Source organism: Tetranychus urticae, chromosome 3 (assembly GCF_039701765.1).
Source record: "Tetranychus urticae isolate SD_2017Ah chromosome 3, NJAU_TeUrti_SD_1.0, whole genome shotgun sequence".
In the NCBI taxonomy this organism is placed as follows: domain Eukaryota; kingdom Metazoa; phylum Arthropoda; class Arachnida; order Trombidiformes; family Tetranychidae; genus Tetranychus; species Tetranychus urticae.
In genome coordinates this window covers 24,115,229-24,137,607 of record NC_142960.1, presented here as the reverse complement: position 1 = coordinate 24,137,607, position 22,379 = coordinate 24,115,229, and the positions used below count along the sequence as shown (strand labels likewise).

Sequence of the window (22,379 nt, the reverse complement as noted above, 5' to 3'; positions counted from 1 at the left end):
TTAAATTTACAGTCCATAGTGGAGCAATCATCGCTATACGCAATTGAATGAAAATTGGAAATGTGAAAATTTGTGTCTAGCTTTATTAAGTTTGCGAAGTTTAAATGTTGAACCAAATTGATGCCAAAGAACAAAATCAAAGCAAGAAATACGATTACTTGTTTCCGGGCGAATATCTTAATGAGTCTTCTGTTTCTCAACGTAAAATCTTTTCCTGTTTCAACATGTTTGCACTGATAACATTTCTATATTGGTTGCAAAGTTACTGGAAGTGACAAAAGCTATTGGCAGTTAGATCTGTTATCAAATTTAAAAACGTGTTTCTTATCGAGTGATCTCGTGTTTTAATCCCAGATACGTTTTGATGAAATGATTAACAGATCTGTGAGGACTTTTACCTTACAGAAAGCTTTAAATCTCTGATGATAACGAAATCACTGATGACGAGGATATCCTTTCATGAAGATCAGCGCTTGATTGGCTCCCAAAGGAGTTCTATGGAAAGGATATTGCATCATTGAGTAAATGCTATTATTTTGTATAAAAATGATCGATCAAGATTCAGATTTTTACTGTGCCTATTGATATCAAAATGAAAGTATTAAGTCTTATTTGTTTCTGCTTAATGAGCCTTGTTTTGTTGAGCTTTTATCAAGTTTCAGCTCAAAATGATTTCGATGAAGGACCAACTTTTGGTGACAGAATGAACACTTATAAGAACAAAAGTTGTGTCAAAAGTCATCAATTTGGTTGCTACAAAGGATTCTGTTGGTCTCGATGCTCAAGTCAAGGAAAGAAGCCCAATAACAAGGAATGGTGTTACACTACTCGCGGTCGATCACATCGTTATGGACCTTTCAGATGCAGATCCAAGAAAGATTGTAATCCATGTTGGAAGTGCGGAGGTCCTTGTACAGATTAAGCTCATTGTTGTTATTTTAAAGCAAATATTCTGATGAATAATAGTTTCCATCATTGAAAGTATTAAAGAATACAAAACATGTATAAACACAATTGTCCATTTTATTGAAACTCGTGTTATTGCTATGATCCCTGAGAGTAAACTATTAGTTGTAATGGTCCAAATTATTATTATAATAATAATCATTTCGACTTCAACTCATGGCAATTCTTATCATCTGCTTGTATCCGATATCTTGTGTTTTCAGACTGCAGTTCGCTGTAACAAAATATTCAAAAATAAATATTGTCAAATTTTTTTATTTATTAATTAATTAACATTTTTCAAATTTTTTCGAAATATAACAAGAAAATATTGAGTTTTTTAAAACTGATAAATCAAAAACCGATACTTAGCTTAGCCTGAACTTTGGCGCATGGACTTAAATTCTTCAACTAATTTATGCCCAATCAGAATTTAAATTTAAATTAGAATCCCTGTTAAACCTTATTCAATATTTCAGATTGTTATTGATGCTCTTCAATAAAATAATCGGGTTATAGTATTAGTATTAAATTGATATATTATTTTAAGAAGATAATAATAATGAGAAGATAATTTTCGGTGTTTATTCAGTCATCAAAATGAATCATCGGTACAACTTCCATTGGATTTATATTTTCTTTTCTAATTTTGATAGCATCGTAATGTGGGAATGGATTATCATGCGAAGACTTCACATCTACAGTCTTTTTATTACCTGAAGATTCGCCCATAGTCATGTAACTGTTGTATTTATATTCATTTTTTAATTTTAAGTTGGACGATGAGCCCATCGTTAGATAACTATGTTCATGAGTATTATCTTTGCCAAGTTTAAGAGCTTCATTATTCTTATAAGTAGTGTCCAGTTCAATATAATAATCACGGATGGATTCGTCGATCAGTTCACCCAATCTATTGACCAACTGTCTAAAATTGGGTCGTTCAATTGGAATGGATAGCCAACAATCTGTCATTATCTTATAAATGATTTGTGGACATTTGTCTGGTCTCTCCATTCGATATCCTTTAACCAACTTGAGATAGAAGTGTTGATCAGCAGGTAAACCTGGATAAGGTGATCTGCCCAAAGTGAATATTTCCCAAAGTAGAACCCCAAATGACCAGACATCAGATTGAGTTGTGTAGAGTCGATCACCAATTGACTCAATGGCCATCCATTTTATGGGCAATGGAGTGTCGACCTTCTTGATGTAATTGTAATCCTTCTGAATGTCTTTCGCCAAACCAAAGTCACATATTTTAACGACTCCTTTATCGGCCACAAGAACATTTCGAGCAGCTAAGTCACGATGAATCAACTGTGTTAACAAAAACAATTGTATTAATAATTAAAAAAAAACAATAATTAAAGAAATTACTTTTTTCTGTTGTAAATATTCCATTCCTCTGGCTACTTGAAAAGCAATTGCAATTAAATTACATGTTGCTAACTGTTCATTATCGTTGGAATCTAGATCGAGTTTGCTTTCTTTAATGAAAGCTCGGCGTTCGTCATTAGAGTTACTACAATTACCAGAATCGTTATTGATGGTAGAGCAACTATTCCCATTCAGACTATGAGGTTCAACGTAACTATCGTGCTTATTTGGCTTTGAAAAGTTGTCATCATTCTGGTCATAAAGATCGATTTGGTCGATGAAAATTTTTCTTCGTTCTCTTAGAAAGTTTCTTAAGTTGCCAAATTTACAGTATTCAACAATAACCATTAACTGATCATGAGTCCTGTTTTTAGTTACTGCACCAAGGCAATTGACAATATTCAGATGATGACCCATGTGAATGAGTATTTTGAGTTCAGAAATTAATGCTTTGATTTGTAAAAAGTCCGCATTTGGTTTCAGCATTTTAACTGCAACGAGTTGTGTTGAATCAGTTTGGCCAAGACCAATTGCTTGAGCCAGAACAACTCGACCAAAAGCACCTTCACCAAGAGTTTGGATTATTTTCAGTCGATCAGGTGAAAACTCCCAAGCAGAATCATAAGATAACAAGTCAACTTGTTCATCTAAAGGAAGATCAGGATTGAACGAATTCATGGAAGTTATTGGACTCAAAAGATTGGAAGTTAAATACTGAAGATGCTTCGCCTTGCAATACTTGACGACGATGCAAGCAGTGACACACAATGCTAAGGCGAAAATGAGTGAAGTTATAATTAGTAAACTAATCAAGCTTTTATTGGATTCTTTTGAAAATGATAAGTAGGCAACGGCAGACACATTATCACCACGAACAGACGCTATGCATTTGTATTCACCCAAATCATTCTCTATCAGTCCATTGATGATCAATCGTTGCTTATTGTTAGTCGAATGAAAAACAAATCTTCTTGTTGGCCTTAAAAGCGTCCCATTCTTGAACCATTCAACTTTAGGTTTTGGTTTACCTTGAGCTGCACAATAAAACTCGTGAATAGCGTTTGGTAAAACATTTATCACTTGACCTTTCATATTGGTATCTATTATACTAGGCTTAACACTAGACTGAGCAGTTATTTTGATTTGTTTTGTCGAGTATTCGGGGCTGATTGACGATTCACTGCAATTATCGACTTCTTGTAAATGATTTATTGTTGCATTACAGTAATAAATGCCAGATAGTTTATAAACAATGTCTGTTATAAGAAGAGTGCTTTTTAATGTTGACTCCAGTTCATCGGTAGAGTCAATGATGGTCATTTTAGTTGAGTTTTCTAGTCGTTTTACATTCAAAAGTTCTTCTCGCGTTTTAAAGTACCAATCCAGTTTGTTGTATTTGAATTTCGAGGCTTCACAAGTCAATTCAATGTTATCATGGACAATGAATTCACTTTGAGGGGAAACTTTGAGGTTAAACCCATTGAATGCTGATGTTACAATAAAATAAGTATCGACATGCTTGGAACCGAATCTATTCTTGGAGTTACAACGATAAACTCCACTTGTCGTTGCTTTGTCAATCCTCAATGTCGATTTAATTTTAAATGGATTTTCGAATTTATCCAATGTCTGCCTTTTCGCAATTTCACTTGACTCGCCATTTAATCCTTCATCATAATGATCAACCAAAGAATCTGTTGATTTATTTCGAAGGAAATTGTAACATTCAAATGGTTTACAACGATAAAAAGTCCAATATAAATTCGCAAGTGGACTTGATACTGAAAAACAAGTGATTTTATATGAAGAATTGGGATGAAAATATATGTTTGTACTTTCAATTTCGACATGAGGTTTTCCATCAACTTGTAATTTAAATGATATTTTACTGGATTTACCGGGAGTCTTGCCAACAAGAGTATAAATCCCAGAATCAATTGATGTCAAGTTATTTATCATTAGTTTTGTTCGATTGTTTTCTATTCTTGTAAATATTCTTACGTTATCAGGTTTAGCCATTGATGTAACATCTTTAGATTCAACCAGAGTTTTATCTAGTCCATCCTTGTACCAATTGAAATGAATATATTGAGTGGGAAATCCCTTTGGTTTTACTATTATTTTGACTTCTGTTTCAAAGTTTTCACCAATTTTACTTACAAATCGATATTTTTCGATTTCCAATTCTACTGAGAAATAACTCCATTCCATCGTGATTAATATTCTGGATTCTTGGTCAAAAATACGATTATCGCTGAATATACCTTCATTTTCATCAAAAGGAACAATTTTTGTCTCATTCAATAGTTTTCCAGGACAAGTCACGTTAACATAATCACCGAGAATCGCTACGCAACTCAATTTGGATGCTATAGCATTGCGAACGTATCTTTGAAGGGAAGTCACAGAATAAATGGAATCTAAAGGATTAAATCTTTCAATCATTCACTTATTAGTTTCATAATATTATAAGAGCATACCTGGTTGAACGATTTGATTAGATTTGATTCTAGATCCACTCGTAGTCCATGATTTGTAATCCACATTAACCAATGGTTTTTTATAATCAGCATTCACGGTTTTATCAATGAACAAGTGTATTACCCAAAAAATAACAGTTAATAAAATTGATTTATTCATTTATAATATGATAATTCCAAACTTTCTCAACAATAATGAAATAAAATGTTATTCGACAATTATTCGATATTTCTCGTGTTGGCTTCAGTTTTCGTTTAAAATTTGATTTCCGTCTAATTCTCTATACACATCCTGTACCTTTCCCTTTCCCTTGTTATTCTGATTGAATCAATCATAGTTATTTTCCGATTCTATGATAGTTGAAGAAGCCTCGATGTGTTTGAAATTTTTATAGAGACTTTCTTAACTGATTAGTTGTAACATTTTAATGAATAATATTTGCGGGCATCAATAATCGAGAAAACAAAGTTTCAAAAACTTGTCTTCTGAATGATAAGTCGATTGACTGAAGAAAAATACAAATAAACATGTTTTTCTTCGCATAACTAACTGTGCAACATCGCAACAATGATAGCTCAAGCCTTCAATCCCTTCACTTAAACAAGGCTTTGTTGCCTTTTCTGTTTTATTGTACTCTTCGCATCCAACGATTGTCCAAGTATGTGGCATACAACCAGTCCACCAACATCCTGAACCTCAGATATATGAATAGGTGAAAACAGTTAACATGTTAAATGAGCTTTAATGTAATGTTTTAAGAACTTACCAGGAGTGTAATCTTCACTATTGACGGCTAATGTGGTGATGATTAGAACGCAAGTTATCAACTTATAATTCATTTGAATTCTGCACATTTTCATTCAGATAAAACTTGAGAAAATTGCTCTGAGAGAGACGAAATTTGGCACTATTTATTGCAACAAACGCTCATAATTGCACAATTTTTGGATCAAGTTTAACTTGATGCGTCAAATCGATATGAATCAAATGAAAATAGGATTAACTTACTAAAATAGACAGGCGGATGTATCAAGTGTAACATATTTTTACTAGTTTGATTCATGAAAGTGGTAAGAGCAATCCGAAAATGGATTAAAACGACGCAAATAATCCAAAGGTAAAGAAAAACAACATTTCCCAATTCCGATAGTCTTTAGTAGTTATCATTATGCATGGAAGATTTTAGACGATGTTTCGCGTCTCATGAAAATCATTTTATTGCAATAAATTCACTTCTGGATCACTCTTTTTGTCATTTTAATGAATTTAATTCTCTATTATTACAGTGAGAATAAGTAGATTTGATGAAAACTTTAGAATAGATCAGAAGGTAAAGAATTGGAATAACCATAGTTCGTCAAATCTCGTCAATCCTTCGAAATTATTTGACGATTCGTTGCAAACGGAAGAAAAATTAGAAGGCTTCTGTCAATTCGAATTTTTAGAGACTTTAAAGAAACTTGCTGGGGTTTAAAGTGCTTCTTATTGATCGAACAAGAAGACTGACAAATGTATTGATACTGAGTGAATATGATTAAAACCGTAGCTCGATATTTCATCGGCAAAACAATAGAACTGAATAAACTTTATCACTTGTAATACTTGCAACTCTTTAGCATTACTTTTTAATCATTCTGATCAAAATTTCTACTTGAATTTACTGTAATGAATAAAACACATTTTTAAGAATATTCCACTTGATCCTGGCTCATCAACGAAAAATATCGATAGACACATATTACGTTTGGTGCTTATGCTGGCAAAATCACAGCAGTTATATTTCGTTCCATTTTTTCCTTCGGTCACGCAGTTTTCCGTCGCCTTTTCAGTTTTGTTATACACAGAACATCCTCGAACATCCCAGTCAGATGGTTGACATCCAGTCCACCAGCAACCTCAATCGATTTATAAATCAATAAATAGACCAATTAATAAGAATTAAACTTAAGGAAAGAAGCGCAGTGAATTCAGGGAATCCCAGCAGCGAAAAGTAGAGACATTGCAGCATTCATTTTGATATATAAAGCAAGAGTAAACTTACCTGGTACATATTGAGTTGATTGAACAACAAGTTTTTCACTTATTATGATTAAACTTACCAACAAAATGCATTTCATGATAGTTCACATTAATTGCAATCCCGATTCTGATTCAACCAATTTCCTCACAGATTGAATGGTTTTGAATTATCAGAGCCACCTAACTGTTGAATGCTCGTATTACAATTCGATTGAAACAATAAGCCATTTTCACAGCTTTCTCTTCGTTAGCTTTTTTCGTGTTATATATTCAATCACTGCTTGGAAAATTGTATTCACCATGATTATTCGTTTTTTATTAGGGGCTTAATGCTTCAACCTTCAATTTCTTTTCGCAGTAAATTCTTTAATCCCGTTTGTCAGGTGCAGAGAATATTCGCAAAGTGTTAATGTTTATTGCAATGCAAAGAAACTACCTCATTGAAGAAGTTCCTAATAAATAACGTTGCAAATGACCTTTGTGATGTGAGTATCGAGAATAAAGCTACTGAACAAATCTTGTTTTCTCCGTGCTAAATGTATGGAATCATAATAAGAGTTCAACTGTTTCAATCTTACAATGCCAAACTTAAACAGATAGACCGATTGATTGAAATTGAAACTCAACAGTCAATTTACAGTTTATTTTTATTTTAGTTTTATTAAGATGCATTACTGTACTTTTTTGTTAGTTTTTTGATTGCATTTATTCAGTAATTCGGAGAACAAATTCAGTTATTTATATCTATAGTTCAAAGCACATCTGGAAGTTGAGATCCTTTTCAGTTCTTTTTCCTTTTATTCTAATTGACAAACAATCCTTTCTTTTAATATAAATCTCTGTCGTTTCGCAGCAATCACTATGTTCTAGGCCACATGGAACGCTGATATTGCCACTGCTATTATTCGGACAAGCTCGCATTTCTGTCGCGTAAGAGTTAAAAATAAGAGAGTTAATAAGTGTATTTATGTTCAACGAAATAGAAACCAGTTAAACTTACCATTAGCAAGCGAAATGCAATCAAATAAACTCATCAGAACGAATGCAATTGAGGTCAATAAGAAACACAATGATAATACTTTATTTACCAGTTTAGTCATATTGACCAATCGAACTTGAGAAAACGACCAATTTTTAAACTACATGTAAATAGCTGAATGCACAAGATGATTTAACTGCATTTCGAGTTGGTTAAACTAATGCAATTGTATTTTCTCAGCTCAATATTTTGTTCCTGATGAAGGGACTAACAAGTTGACTGTTTAGTTGAACCTAGAGTACAATCGTAACATCTATTGGTTGTCGGGATGAACAAATGTGAGTTAATCTCGTCCAATCGCTACAATTTATTCTATACCTTATAATATCATTTCCGTGTATCGAAAATGTATTTCCGGGAAACAGGATCAGTAAATGTTATCACTCCATCATTTCCCCTATTCTTGATGCTAATCATTTCTAGGATATTTTGCAGACTGATATCTATTAAGTTAGGTTAAATTTCAAACTTTGATTTGAGTAATTCTCGCAAACGAAGCTCATTCTTCAATATGCAGTTTCTCATTCAACACAAAAGCACTCCAAACATGACAGCGAGAGGAAAGCAAAAAGTAAAGGCTGTTTCAACAAGTTCCAACTTGTTTCAAATGAAATAACAGCCTCTTCTTATTGCTTTTCCTTTAGTTTGTCGTCGATCTGCAACAAACCTAACGATCATTGCATAAGTTCTTGCAATTAGATTTACAATTGCATGATAGTTTAACATATCTGATGGTAAGCAGAATCTTTTAACTAGAAATACTGATGTTTTTTCCAAAGAATATCAAAGATATCGAGAATTATTTTGATTGACTGAGCGAAAGTCTGACAAAACTTATTAGACTTCTTTCAGTTAGCAGAATAATGTGAAAGGTATGTCAGTAAATGTTGTTAAAGGATCTTTTCTTTTATTTCTACTCCTAAATGGAGTGTTTCTGTGTTTCTGTGTAATTTTTCTGAGGCCAGAACCTCATAGAAGGCTATTTTGAATACATGAAAATTACATTTCAAGCTTAACTTACAAAAAGAATGCAAAAGTGAGTGCAAACTGCTATAATTTGATGAGGAAACGAATGAAGAAAGAGTTGCTTTACATGGGTTAGAAGATTTCAATGCATTTTGAACTCTGCAAACTATCTATTTGATCTTTTACTGAAATGATATAATATTCCCAATTTATATTAACTTCAGACTTTTGCATGATGCAAGTATTCAAATCATACGTTTGCACAATTATGTTTCCTTGATTTTCATCAATCTTTTAGCATTTGTTGGCAAAGGTTTTTTATATTCGCAGGAAGTTGATGCAATGGTGAATAAAGGGCGCAGATTAGATATCGAAGTGGGATAGTGTCGAAAGACCGTATATATTTGAACCTCATTGGTTCATGATGTTCATTATTCAGTAATCAGTAACTTGACAATTGAAAGTAGGTAATCAAAGGCTTGCAAAATGTTCATTACTTTGTATATGCTTTTTATGTCTCTACAAATGCTTTTACAGCCAATTCAAGGTAAGCTCATAAAATGATCGAATTACACGCTTCTTTGATTGATTGATACAGCTTCTACATTTGATTGTTACAGGTTGGACACCAGTTAATATGGGTAACTGTTTAAGTACTCATAATTACTTGAGACGTCTTCATGGATCACCACCGCTGCATTGGGATCATAATGTAAGAGTCCATCAAATAACTGTTGCTTTACCTCTTCTTTCAATGACAGGATTCTGCAAATACGAGTGCAAGTAAAATAGAAGTTAAAATCTAATGACAGAACAATTTCTCATTTATAGCTGTACAGATTCGCTCGCAAACGAGCTGAACATATGGCAGCAACTGACATATTTGCCCATCCTCGACACTTGCCTTATGGTGAAAACTTGTATTACGTTTGGGGTGCAGTTCCATCTTGTAAGAGCGCAGTCGATGCTTGGTATAATGAGATCAGACACTTCAACTACAGATGGCCAACATTTTCACCAGCTACTGGCCATTTCACGCAAGTTGTTTGGCGAGGCACACGAAGAGTTGGCTGTGCTGCTGCTCAAAGTCGTCGAACTCGACGAATATATATTGCATGCAATTACTGGCCTGCTGGTAACGTTCAGGGTCATTTTCGTCACAACGTTCCTCATCGTGGATGAAGCATCGAACAAATGATTGAATAGCAAAATTTTGCTCGAAAGCAATCATCAAATAATCAAATCTTACGCATTTTATTAATATTCATATTTTAAGTTTTCCTTGAAATAATAATCGTATGTGCTCGCTAAATTTTAATGCAATTAACATATTAAAACTAATTAGAAAATTAGAGTTTACTCAGTTTATAAATAATTAATTCAATATTTTGTATTCAAGAAGAGCAATTATTTGTCTGTTCATGTTACTATTGTTTAGGCAGTTCATATTTTTGGTGCAATTCGCAAGTTAGTTCAATTTATCAACTTATTTAGAGCAGAAAACATCGCTATTTGCAATTAATAATAAATTTGCAAACGTGGAATAACTTGCAACTCTATCAAAATAACTAAATTGTTATTCTCGATACTAGCGAACGCACACGTTGAATGGTGTTGAGGTTTAGAAGGAAACGAATGATTTGTTACAAAGTATTCGAGTCTCTCTTTATTAGACATTTGCAGGTCAGTCTTTGAAATATCAATTGGTTAGGTTAAGTCTAGTTAGTTTTGTTGTTAGAAAATTGACAATCAGAAATTTTAAAAATAATTTGACTGACTTGATTTAATGCTAGTAAGAATTTTATTTATTGAATAGTCACATGGAGTATTTTAAAATAGATGATATTCTTGTCATTACAAAGTTGATATTGATTAATTGATTAGTTGATTAGTGCTGTTAACCAAAATTTTCGATCTTTGGGTCCATTCGAACTCATCAGTTACACATAATCAACCAATTCTTCCCACTCGCGCAATTGATTCAGCTATTGCATGGAAGATCTAGTAATATAAATCAATAAAGTTATTAAATAATCAGAACTAAAAACGATATCGAAAGCTTACATTTGAACAACATCTATATTCAAGTCCAGCATGACAAGGTCGAGTTTCCTTTTTAATCCGACCATATTGTCGACATCCTTTAACGGCCCAATCATGGCGTTGACATCCAGTCCACCAACAATCTGTATTTCAGTTTCAAGATGAAGAAAAATAATAATAGCAATAACTAAAAGATTGTCTTGACGGTTGACTTAAGGCTATCACTGGATAACTAGAGAAAGATTTGTAAAATTATTCGAACTGTTATCCATCAGGAATTTGGATTAATATATTTACTGATAACATTCAGCTATTCATGTGAACAGAAATGCAAGTTAACTTAGCCATCGATTATACGTTTTAATTGAAATGTACTTACCAGCTTGAACTGAATGATTATCAATTATGAACACGGCAAAGAACACTAAACTTATAACGAACAGTTTATGCATCATTTTGAATCAAAACTTTTGAAGTGCGTGCTTTCACTCGAAATTTGTAAATAATTGTGAAATTACTTGTTAAAATGATCACCAAACAATTAACAGGACGTCCTGTCATCAGAGCATAAATAATGTTAAGCTATAATCATCAAACTAGATTGGATCGTAGCTTAATCTCTAAAAATATCAATTGTCACGATGCTTTTACATGAATTTTGTGAGTACATTTTACATGAGAACTTTTATTTTGCATAAAATGTGTGTATCTTGTCATTAGTAATTGCAATTATGGCTCTATTAAATCGTAAGATCTAACAGTTCTATCATAATTAATAGATCGATTTATGGTGATTTGCAGCTTCCGACATCAATTTTGGGAGAAAATAAAAGCTAAAAAAAGCATAAAGTACCAGCAAATTAAAAGCTTGTAACAGCGAGTAAAGAATTGCAACGGAATTGGTTCAGCTTTTGAAAAGATTCCTGAATCTTGATTCGAACATTGCCATTCTCCTTCATCTTTGGATGTTTTTGTGAAGTCACAACGGAATAGTACTCGATCCAATCCCATCTCCATGATCGTTCGCATATACTTGTTGAGGAATTTACGCTTTAATGGCGAAAGGTAACTGTAAATTGGCAATGAAATGAGAACATGAGCGAACGGCTTACTGATATGCAATCGTTTATCTGGATAATATTGACAGAATTTCGCTCTCATGTGCTTTATTGATTCGATTGATGAGAAAGCAATCACCTCGCCTGCCGGTGATTTGCCCAGTAACTCATGACTGGGAGTCTCTTTAATCAACTTATCCTCATATTCCTTATAAATTGGCAATCCTTTTACTGATGACTGACAAATGGCGTAAAGCGTTGTGAAGCTGCTTATATTCCTCTTATCCAAGTCTTTCAATGTTTCAACAGTTGGATATTGTTGAGCCACTGTTAGTTGAGTCGAGAAATGGACTGATAAAAGCACTCTGATGTAACCAATTGAACAAATTGTTGCCAAGAAAATTATTATTCCATATTTGGTAATCTTCATAATAGGCATTGGCTGATGATCATCCTGTTGATTGAATATTAAAGAAACTGAGAGTGAAAATGAATTCTTCAATCGTTTTATCATTGGTTTTATCGGTTTGTTAACAATCAAAGAACAAAGTATTACACAAATCACCAGAACGATAAATACATTGATTGAAAATATCGATATTGAGTCAACAGCATCAACAAATTGTGAACTTGCTGGAATCGTATGAACAACAACACAAATGGATGAACCAAAAGGCAAAGACAAGGTGACATTCGGGAAACTATCGTTGTAAATGGTTACCACTGGTTCGAGCAGCACATCGATGGATCCGTTCATATGCATTTTAGTGCTATAGCTCGTATTGTATTGAGATTTATAATTAAAGAGAGTATCAACGATTTGCTTAAAACATGAGGTTGACTTTTTATCATGGATTAAATCATAAGCACCATCTTTCAAACCAACAGTGATGACTGATTCAACCATTTTCAATGGACTTCAAATTCAAAGTCTCATAACTTTGGTTAAAGTTGTTGACAAACCATTGAATCACAAATGAAGAATGAAATATCAAGTTTCATCAAATTATTTGAGTGTAAATTGGATTTACTTTACCAGTATATTTGCTTGTTGAAACGCGAATGAAAGATATGAATCATTCAATATCGTGTTATATTTAATGATAAAATGAAACAAAATTACTTTTCCACAAAATTCAATTTGTTCGAGACAACCTCTGTGGATACTAAGTTTCATTAAATTTATATTTTCTAATATTAATTATACAAGATCAATTTACTTTAATTAATCCAATTTAATTTACCAAATTAACTGAATGCTGATTATTATTGAATAACAATATGCATTTTTATTTCGATACAATATAAATACAAAAAACAGGGTCAAACATTAAATTTTGCCTAAACTGATCGAGTTCTAAAGAAAATTTTTACATCTCATGAAACCCATGATTAAAGAACACCATTTCGAAAATATTTAGAGTTTAATCAAAATTCAGGTTACTGGGGAAATGGCCTTCATACAGCATGGAGGAAAAGATGCAGAATAAGTATCTCTTGCTATGGAATTTGAAGAAAAAACTTTTTTGGTTCAGTTTCGTGGATGTAAAACCTTGTCTCTCGAGCAAAGGTTTCGTGAAAAACCCAACTGCACAAAAGGATATCGAAGTTTCACTTGTCAACTCAGTTTTGTCAAAGAGAAACTTTTGATCACATAAATGGTCTCGATTTCATGTCCATACAATCGACTAAAAACCAACTCTCAAGACCAATCAAAGGCTCTTTAGTCCAGTCTATACTTGAATATATTCTAAAGAACTTTAAGCTATTTCATTGATTTCTGTGTGATTTTTAAACTGTCCATTTTGTTTTTCTGAGCTGACGAGACTTTTAAATCATAAAAAGATCATTTGTAGTTCAGAACCGTTGTTGTATTCAGTAAAATGAATTTCAGATCATTTGCCGTTTTGCTAAAGACGATCGATTGAATCTGATAATTTAAGCATAAATGATTGATTTTCAGTTTCCAATCTCTGTAATGCCAAGATTTGTTAACAAAAATAGGGGTTCAACAGTTAATTAGAGTTAATGGTGAATAACCATTAAAATGAAGCAAAATATTGAAAAAGGCGCTTCTCTTCCTCTGGTTACTCCCCTTGACTCCCTTGGTTACTCTTCTGGTTGCTCTCCTTCAACTAATAACAATGGTTTTCATGTTTAATGTTATTAAAGCCTCTTGTTTTTGTAATGATGGTTAACTACAATTAGTAAAAGGTAATCACAATTAGTATCACGATTCTCAGTCAATAAGCCATTAATCTCCTTGTTTCACCCAAACCATAAGTTTATGTAAAGATCACCTTTGAAAATGAGTTGAACTCTGTCACATATTAAAACAAAACATGTTTCATCTTTTACTCTTTGTATGTTTTCATTTGGACACAATCAACTAACCACATCATCATCATCATCTTGATCATCATGGAAACTGTTACCTTCAATGAATCAACTTTTGGTGTCTCGGTCTACTGATTTATTGTCCACTTCACATTATCATTTGCTTGTCTCCAGTCTTTTCATTATTTTATCATTTCTCTGGCTTTTCACTTTTACCTGAAAACCATAGCCAAAGTCCATTCCTCTTTACCTTGAACTGTTAATCGATTAGATTATTGATTACAATCATGGTGACCATTAATAGTTAATAGTCCTGTTGAATTTTCATTTTTACAAACAAAACCAACAAAATACTTTTTCACAGCTCAATTCAATAAGTCAATTTATCCCATGAATTATTATTAATATTTTAACTCAACATTCTCAAAGTTTCTGATTTTTTGACCTTTCCGATTGCAATTACTTTCATTATATGATTCCAAGCTAATCTAGCCTTTACTAATCTCGAACCATTTACTTTAATTTCATCTTTAATTTGTTAATTTTAAATTCTTTAGCCACAACTCGAAATAGCAATTAGAGATTAATGGAAGCAAATGTGCCCTATTCGTGATTTCATTTGCTCGTGTTTCAATTGAACCCAATTTTGGGTTACAGTAATTGTTAAATTGAACCATTGTTACTGATTTCAGATTTATTATCTATTTTTAGGTGGAGTTGATTATGAAAATACATTAAGGTTATAGTTAATTTAATGGATCAACCTTTAATAGAAAACAAAATTGGTTCATATTAAAGTCACTTTAATAATCAGTTTATTCAAATCATTTTGTCTCTTCACTTTCCTATCATTTAACTGTATTATTGAGCGCAAGATTTGGCATTAAAAGACTTTAACTTACCAGCTTTAGCTTCTAGCATCAAATTAAAATGTGATTTAAACATTAATCATCATTTAACTCCACAGAATGAGACTGAAAGTTCTGAATAATGAAGCCCTAGTTGCATATTAATTCATTTGAGGATAAAAATGGAACTTAACACACTATTTGTATCTTTTTATTCGGACCTTTCAATTGTAACAACATTTGTTAAAGTCATTGACTGATTTGCTTGAAACTTTTATTCGATAGATTTTGATTCATTTTCCTGGCAATAAACACACCCAATGAAATCTATTAACTACAATTTACATTGGTCTTGTGGGAATAAAAGTAAAGATTTTTGGCCCAAAATTAACACCAATTGAAGTCTATTTTTATTTATCAATTTCAATTTGTTTCTTTGAAAACCTATCAATATATTGAATCAATTCATTGTTTTCTTTCCTTTCATTGAGAAACACTTTTCCAGTTTAATTGACAATTTTATTGTTACTTTTACATGATTGACCCATCATTATTATAATGACAATGTATTAACCGGAAACTGGATCAATCAATTGATTAAATTGGCTTATTCAATATCAACAAATTGGCAAATCTTTGTAAAGCCAATTCAAGTGACTTGTCGATGAGAAATCAAGTTGACAGTTGAACTGAAAATTGAATTTGAATGGATCGACACGAAACATGATGTTAATCCTTTCAATTTTAACGGCTTCATTATTCAGATTCTGTTGACAGTACAAATTAAAGCTGTGGCTGATCATTAAAATGCTATGTAATGAGGCTTCTAATCAGGGCGTAGGTTTGATTCCTATTGGGTGCGGTTGGGCTGAGTTGCTGCTCTGTTTGGGCGTTTGACTCGTCATGAATATTCATATCGAACATCTTTGGTTCTTTGATAAGACAAGATCAAAAGTTGAACATTTTCATTGTTTTCAATGTTAACTAGAAAAATAAATTCGATAAATTTGTTCTCCTAGAATCTTCAAAATTAACTGATAAACTGAACAAATATGAAGACAAGGAAAGCAAACAAATGAGTCGATTGGGCTCAACAGAAGTGGACAATGAATAAGCACTGAAAGTGGAAAATGTTTAAATTGATTTACTTACCCGATTTGATAATATTTTCATGTTTGAATTTCTTGTCGATACCAAAGCGAAGGTCTAAGTTACAGGCCGAGTGGTTTGCTTATTGAACGCCATTATCCTGTTGTCCACTGTTGCTTGCATGAGCAGTGGACAACAAGAGAAAGGTGAACAATTCACAATCAACAGCAAAAAATCAATGGAAAGAAATGGAAACATGTAAAGAAACATTTCATTATTGGAATAATTACAAGAATCCAAATTAATGGTTGATAGTCAAGTAAAGATACAAAGATATTACTTTAAAATTGTAGTTGAGAAGCGATGAAGAGTATTCAGTTGATGTTCATTTGATGAAATGTCTAACCAAAGTGACCTTTCAGTTAAGATGGACTCAGGACTTTTGATGTAAAGAGAGACTCACTTGATAGCGAGTGGTGAAGAGAGTGAGAGTGAAAGAGTGAGTGAGAGAGAGGTTCGAGTGATTTGTTTGTGTCTTTCACAAGTTAAACTTATCAAATTGCTATGGAAACAAATGAAACTATCTAAATAATTAGCATATCATCTTCATTGAACCTTAAATTGGACTGATCGCATCACTAATAACATCCCTGACTAACTGGCCTTTACTCTTGTTTATCTGTCACTTGATCTTGTCCAGCTTCTTTAATTGTCTTTTTATTCTCATTCGCCCTTTACCCTGAAGGATATGAATAATCATTAACCGCACTTTGATTTAGAATGAAAAATCAGTCGGAAATTGTGATCATCAAACAATATTTTAACAAAAAAAGAGAAAGAATGAAATTCCATTGATTTTTATTTAAAGTTATTAGTTGACTTTACGAGGTAAACAGACCATTATGTATCAATCAACTGATATTAATTAGTCAACTTGACTAGCAAATGCCATTATTCATGTGTATTCACCTCATCTGAATATGAATTATCCTCGTTTCTGTGATAACCTTTTGTTTCACTGACATTCCGGTTGAACCTTGGAAACAACAAAATAAAAACAAATTGTGGTCAACATGGAGACATGAGAAATTCACTGCTTTTTTAACTGGAAAATCATTAATAATTGCAGATTATTTATTCTGTGAAATGAATTCATCCTGAAGTTGACTAGTGATTCAAGGAATTAACCATTAAATCATCAATCAACCTATCAACAGCATAATCTGGTCAATCTGAATGTTTCATTGAAAGTGAACAGAACAGTGAATAAAGAGTTGATTTTCCGTAATTTACAACTTTAATCAATCTCCAGAATCTCGAGTAAACTTTTGGTTTCATCATGTTCTCTGCATGACAATTGTTCGCCATTGATACTTTCATATTCACAATGAATGTTGAAGTGTCAGCTAATACAATGAAAGTCAATGGCGATGGACAATAATCGTTATGCTTAAGTAATATCAACTCTATGATAAGTTATACAGTTTATCATCTAACAGTTTGGATATAAAAAGATGATAAAATCTGTCATCCATGTAAACTCGTAAACCGTTAAGTCGACAATAATTGTCCCATTCAAATGGCTTGATTAATTATTTAACCATTAACCTGAGAGTTTCGAGGATTGTTTTGTTTATGTTTTCATCATTTTACGATTTACGAGTTGACCTCAACATTAAATCCATAGTTTTGTCATGTACAACTTGCTGTCCACAACATTAAAAATTTGCTTTTATATTGACTGGCAAAAAAATAATCAATAAATCGTGATAAAAAGGGAACAAAAGTCACAAAGAATTGGAAATTAATAAAACAAAATTGAACAAAATCAACAATCATTGCTCTCATTTTATCCTAGACTTTTCAGCAAATTGTTGCTCGATGACAATTGAATAAGCATTTGATTGCAACTTGTTTCATGTATTTATGCATTCATTATCATGGGAATCCTGGCTGAATACAACTCATTGTTGGTTCTGTCTGTAAATTGGACAAATGTAAGCTACTCTTTCCGTGACTCTGTTAAGTTTCATGGTAACACGGAAAAACATTAATGATGATTGAAATCAAACAGAGAAGTTAAAGTGTTTTTCAATATTTTAGATTATCTTTTGAAAGAAATGACAAAACCACAGAAAAGGTCATTCGATTTCATTTGGAACTTTCTTGTTTTAATTGACTTGTGGCGAAAATTTCAAAGCTCAATGGACATGAAAGGTAATAACAGTTACTTACGTTTGAGTTTAATTGAACAATCAATTGGAAGCCATCGAATCATTGAATCGGGTTAATGTAACAGTAAACTTGAATGAAAATGAAAGTTAAAGTGAAGTTGAATACACATTTAAAAAACATTAAGAAACATAACAATGAAATGGACGAGTGAATGGCTAATGTTATGTAAGTCTCTAAATTTAGTTGTGATGGCGAGAGATTATATTGTAATAACTGGGAGTTAGTGAGCATTGGGTATAAAGATCTGGGTGTGTCAAGGTATGCAATCCAATGGATCTTCAATCAGTAAAGATGAGCCCAAAATTAAGTGATGAATATGTTGCTAACGCCCTGAGTTAAGATACAAGCTAGATTATGCTTGGGTTAGATTGAAGGGAAGAAACAAAATCTTTCGTTTTTTGTCATCAAGGCTAGGAAGATGCAGATGATAGGAATGGAGATAAAGTGAAATCGATTTTTGATTAATCATCATGAACAATATTCAATTTCCTGAATGTTTAGTCTTTTAGTTCAGTTTTTTATTCTTTATTTTAACTAACAATATGCAATATTTAACTTTGCCGGTCATTTTATTCAGATTAGCTTGTGTCACCATCTCCATGGGGATAACTAGAGAAGCGAATTGTTTCAAAGTTTAAACTTCAATTAAATATTTATTATTATGATCAACTAATGTTTTTATTTTCATCCCGTTTGTGGTAATGTATCTTGATAGATCAATCTTTTCTGTTCGACATCGACCCTTCTCGTAATTATAGCAGTCTTTTTTATGCCTTATCTTTATTGTTTGGTGAGTATTGTATTATTCATGAGCTTTAAAAATGTAATTTATAAAAATGCATTTTATCATTCTAAACCAGATACTAATTGGAGACAAATTCTGGGAAATTCAAGAGTTTGGATGGTGATGTTGCGCTAGCAGGAAATGTATATCCAAGTCACACATCGAAGATGTCCATATGACGAAAATGGAAACAATTGAAACTGTCCTAACCGATTCTATCATACAACAAACAAATTCAACCCTGAAAGAGAAGACATATTTAAGCAGTTAGAAGAGCTTCTAGATTAAGTAGAGTCTCAGTATGTCCATGGACTTGTTCCAAGAGGTCAATATACAAGTGGTAAAGGATCTTCTGCTGTTGGTTTGACGGCTTATGTTACAAAAGATGCAGACACAAATCAATTGGTACTTCAAACTGGCGCTTTGGTATTATCTGATGGTGGTATTTGTTGTATTGACGAATTTGACAAAATGACAGATTCTACTCGCTCAGTTTTACATGAAGTTATGGAACAACAAACCCTTTCAATTACCAAAGCTGGAATCGTTTGTCAACTTAATGCTCGAGCTTCCATTCTCGCTGCTAATCCAGAATAGAAATTGGAATTAGTGGAATAAAAACAAAACGATAAAGTCGATATCTGAATGAATCTTGTTCGTCTACCATTTATTATGAACTTAAATATGACTATGTTTTTAATTAACTTGTGAAATGCGATCAAATGCTATTGAAGATCTTCAAAATGAAGGTTTTCTTGATCTTCCGAATTCATCAAAATCACGTTTGGTCTTTCAGAAATCTAGCCAATGTGCGATCAAAGTTGAGCATGTTTTAGATTAAATTATGATTTAATCCGATCTATTAGAAACTGCTTAATTAATTATTCACAATAGACGTGTTATAATTCTTATGATATCAAATTTTTTGAGGTGATTCACCTCACAACTCTTGTCAAAATCGGTTGTGTTTAACTTTAAGGGACTTACAGTAGGCATATAAATTTTTCATTCAACAGCTCAAAATTAGCATTGTCAATATTCTTTATGGATTTTATTATCTGAATTATTATTTGATAATCTGAAATCAGTTTTTTAATTGTTCAAAATTCAAGGAAAAGAGTTGTGATATTAAAACATTCAATTTTGGCGGTTGTAACTTAACATGAGGGAGTCTGAGTGAGTCTCTTAGGTGATGCTACGGAAACGGAAATTGATTTACTGTATACCGAATTAGTGGTGATAGTGACATTTTTTCAGTTAATTTGTTATCGTTTCTTGTTCCCATAATTTACGTTTAATCAAATTCTCATAACCGAAAATGAGTGCTGAAAATTTTGATTTAGTTCTTAAAGGAACCCTCGAAGGTCATTCTGGATGGGTTACCCAAATTGCTACCAACAGCCGATTCCCTAATATGATTTTGTCTTCATCTCGAGACAAAAGTTTGATCCTCTGGAAGCTAGTTAAGGAAGATTCATCTTATGGTGTACCGCAAAAACGACTCACTGGCCATGGTCATTTCATTACTGACGTTGTTCTTTCTATGGATGGTCAGTATGCATTGTCTGGATCCTGGGATAAAACTTTGAGGCTATGGGATCTCAACGTTGGCAAAACCACTAGACGTTTTGAGGACCATACCAAGGATGTTTTAAGTGTTGCTTTTTCCCCTGACAACCGACAAATTGTTTCCGGTTCACGCGACAAGACTATCAAACTTTGGAACACCTTGGCTCAATGTAAATACACTATTCATGAAGATGGCCATTCTGATTGGATTTCATGTGTTAGATTTTCTCCAAGCAATAACAACCCAATAATTGTTAGCTGTGGTTGGGATCGCGTTGTTAAAGTGAGTTGAGAATGTTTTATTCAATTTAATAGCGCTTTTTTCATCTAAATTTATCATTTTTTCATCATTTCAGGTTTGGAATTTGAGCAATTGTCGTCTTAAGAATAATCACATTGGACATACTGGTTATCTTAACACCGTTACTGTTTCTCCTGATGGGTCTTTATGTGCATCAGGTGGTAAAGATTACAAAGCCATGCTTTGGGATCTCAATGAAGGCAAACACCTTTACACTCTTGACCATAACGATATTATTAATACTTTATGCTTTTCTCCTAATCGTTACTGGTTGTGTGTCGCTACCGGACCTTCAATCAAAATCTGGGATTTAGAAACCAAACAAGTTGTAGACGAATTGAAACCTGAGGTTATTTCTACAAACAAAAATAAGGCTCCTCAATGCCTTTGCTTATCTTGGTCTGACGATGGATCAACTTTATTTGCCGGTTATACCGATAATCTTATTCGAGTTTGGCAAGTAGTTCCATCAAGAATGATGTAATTATCTTATTCAACAATTCAAATAAATTAATAAACTGATAAAACCTTTCGGACATTCTAATTTACTGTTTTAATTGCTTTTGAGCAAACGTATTGAGTTTTTTCAGACAAGTAGACAAGAAAAATGGGTAAGAAACAAAATTCAAGATCTAAAGATTCGGTGATGTTTGACTCTTACATGTATTTTATAGTGATTGTACAGTTACCATTCAGAAACTGCACCTTTCCGAAACTACACTTATTTTTTCAATGGTCCCTAAGCAGGAGTTGGATCTACTTTTGCATTTCGAGATCTAATTTCGATTCGATTTTTAATTACCGATTGACTTTATGCAATATTCTTTCGTTAAATTTCGATCCAAAAATTCGCAAAATCAGACTAAAGCTAAATTTCAGGTTGAATATCCTCTATCAAGAAAGATTGAAAATCATGAATTATGTTGCCCTACCAACAGTGCAAATAAGCTATTTCTGGTAGCTGTAGTTTCAGAACGATGGCTGTAACCTTTTAATAATATCACTTGAACATTTTATAACCCATTTTAAAAGACAAGATAATTTGTTCCTCGTCGACCTTGACATTGGATTAGGGATGATTTGAGATCAAATACTGCACCCTTTGTAAGTTTGGTACGAACATATACTTTGCGAGTCTACTGGTTTATGATGTGTTTGCTACTTCCGAAGTTATCCCATATCTGGGAAATATGATGTTAATATTCAGTTTTTGAATCTCATTTCCGAATCTTCTTACAGAAAATGAAATTCTATTTAATTTAGAACCGTAAGCAAAAACTTTTCC

At 32.7% G+C, this 22,379-nt stretch overlaps 4 protein-coding genes and 2 long non-coding RNA genes across 6 annotated transcripts; 3 read left to right on the top strand and 3 right to left on the bottom strand.

Annotated features, from left to right (window-relative positions):
• Nucleotides 1–1,510: 1,510 nt before the first annotated feature.
• On the bottom strand, nt 1,511–4,847 carry LOC107359719 (vascular endothelial growth factor receptor 1-like). Its single transcript, XM_089269869.1, has 2 exons — nt 2,326–4,847; nt 1,511–2,265 (listed from the first exon to the last, which is right to left on the bottom strand). The coding sequence occupies exons 1-2, from the start codon at nt 4,768–4,770 to the stop codon at nt 1,534–1,536; spliced, it is 3,177 nt and encodes a 1,058-aa protein (XP_089125995.1). The 5' UTR covers nt 4,771–4,847; the 3' UTR covers nt 1,511–1,533.
• A 2,609-nt stretch (nt 4,848–7,456) lies between these two features.
• On the bottom strand, nt 7,457–8,134 carry LOC149093657 (uncharacterized). The gene is made up of 2 exons (XR_016199520.1): nt 7,826–8,134; nt 7,457–7,748 (listed from the first exon to the last, which is right to left on the bottom strand). It is a non-coding gene; the product is annotated as an uncharacterized LOC149093657 (long non-coding RNA).
• A 1,136-nt stretch (nt 8,135–9,270) lies between these two features.
• On the top strand, nt 9,271–10,184 carry LOC107365375 (Golgi-associated plant pathogenesis-related protein 1-like). Its single transcript, XM_015932861.3, has 3 exons — nt 9,271–9,377; nt 9,451–9,542; nt 9,662–10,184. Exons 1-3 carry the CDS (start codon nt 9,317–9,319, stop codon nt 10,010–10,012), a joined length of 504 nt encoding a protein of 167 aa, XP_015788347.1. The 5' UTR covers nt 9,271–9,316; the 3' UTR covers nt 10,013–10,184.
• Nucleotides 10,185–10,612: 428 nt separating this feature from the next.
• LOC107365377 (venom peptide U-reduvitoxin-Pp19-like) lies at nt 10,613–11,525 on the bottom strand. The gene is made up of 3 exons (XM_015932862.3): nt 11,253–11,525; nt 10,895–11,016; nt 10,613–10,831 (listed from the first exon to the last, which is right to left on the bottom strand). Exons 1-3 carry the CDS (start codon nt 11,326–11,328, stop codon nt 10,781–10,783), a joined length of 249 nt encoding a protein of 82 aa, XP_015788348.1. The 5' UTR covers nt 11,329–11,525; the 3' UTR covers nt 10,613–10,780.
• Nucleotides 11,526–14,066: 2,541 nt separating this feature from the next.
• Nucleotides 14,067–15,092, top strand: LOC149093656 (uncharacterized). The gene is made up of 2 exons (XR_016200282.1): nt 14,067–14,145; nt 14,980–15,092. It is a non-coding gene; the product is annotated as an uncharacterized LOC149093656 (long non-coding RNA).
• A 5,377-nt stretch (nt 15,093–20,469) lies between these two features.
• Nucleotides 20,470–21,638, top strand: Rack1 (Receptor of activated protein kinase C 1). Its single transcript, XM_015932826.3, has 2 exons — nt 20,470–21,076; nt 21,150–21,638. The coding sequence occupies exons 1-2, from the start codon at nt 20,543–20,545 to the stop codon at nt 21,576–21,578; spliced, it is 963 nt and encodes a 320-aa protein (XP_015788312.1). The 5' UTR covers nt 20,470–20,542; the 3' UTR covers nt 21,579–21,638.
• The last annotated feature ends 741 nt before the right edge of the window (nt 21,639–22,379 follow it).

What these genes read in the sequence shown, in the direction of transcription:
- LOC107365377 (XM_015932862.3), bottom strand. Translation starts at nt 11,328, where the DNA reads ATGATGCATAAACTGTTCGTTATAAGTTTAGTGTTCTTTGCCGTGTTC. An exon ending in TAATCATTCAGTTCAAGCTG is followed by an intron (nt 11,017 to 11,252) that starts GTAAGTACATTT and finishes ACTGAAATACAG; the next exon opens with ATTGTTGGTGGACTGGATGT. An exon ending in AATATAGATGTTGTTCAAAT is followed by an intron (nt 10,832 to 10,894) that starts GTAAGCTTTCGA and finishes TTATATTACTAG; the next exon opens with ATCTTCCATGCAATAGCTGA.
- Rack1 (XM_015932826.3), top strand. Translation starts at nt 20,543, where the DNA reads ATGAGTGCTGAAAATTTTGATTTAGTTCTTAAAGGAACCCTCGAAGGT. An exon ending in GTTGGGATCGCGTTGTTAAA is followed by an intron (nt 21,077 to 21,149) that starts GTGAGTTGAGAA and finishes TCATCATTTCAG; the next exon opens with GTTTGGAATTTGAGCAATTG.
- LOC107359719 (XM_089269869.1), bottom strand. Translation starts at nt 4,770, where the DNA reads ATGATTGAAAGATTTAATCCTTTAGATTCCATTTATTCTGTGACTTCC. An exon ending in AATATTTACAACAGAAAAAA is followed by an intron (nt 2,266 to 2,325) that starts GTAATTTCTTTA and finishes TTGTTAACACAG; the next exon opens with TTGATTCATCGTGACTTAGC.
- LOC107365375 (XM_015932861.3), top strand. Translation starts at nt 9,317, where the DNA reads ATGTTCATTACTTTGTATATGCTTTTTATGTCTCTACAAATGCTTTTA. An exon ending in GCTTTTACAGCCAATTCAAG is followed by an intron (nt 9,378 to 9,450) that starts GTAAGCTCATAA and finishes TGATTGTTACAG; the next exon opens with GTTGGACACCAGTTAATATG. An exon ending in CGCTGCATTGGGATCATAAT is followed by an intron (nt 9,543 to 9,661) that starts GTAAGAGTCCAT and finishes TCTCATTTATAG; the next exon opens with CTGTACAGATTCGCTCGCAA.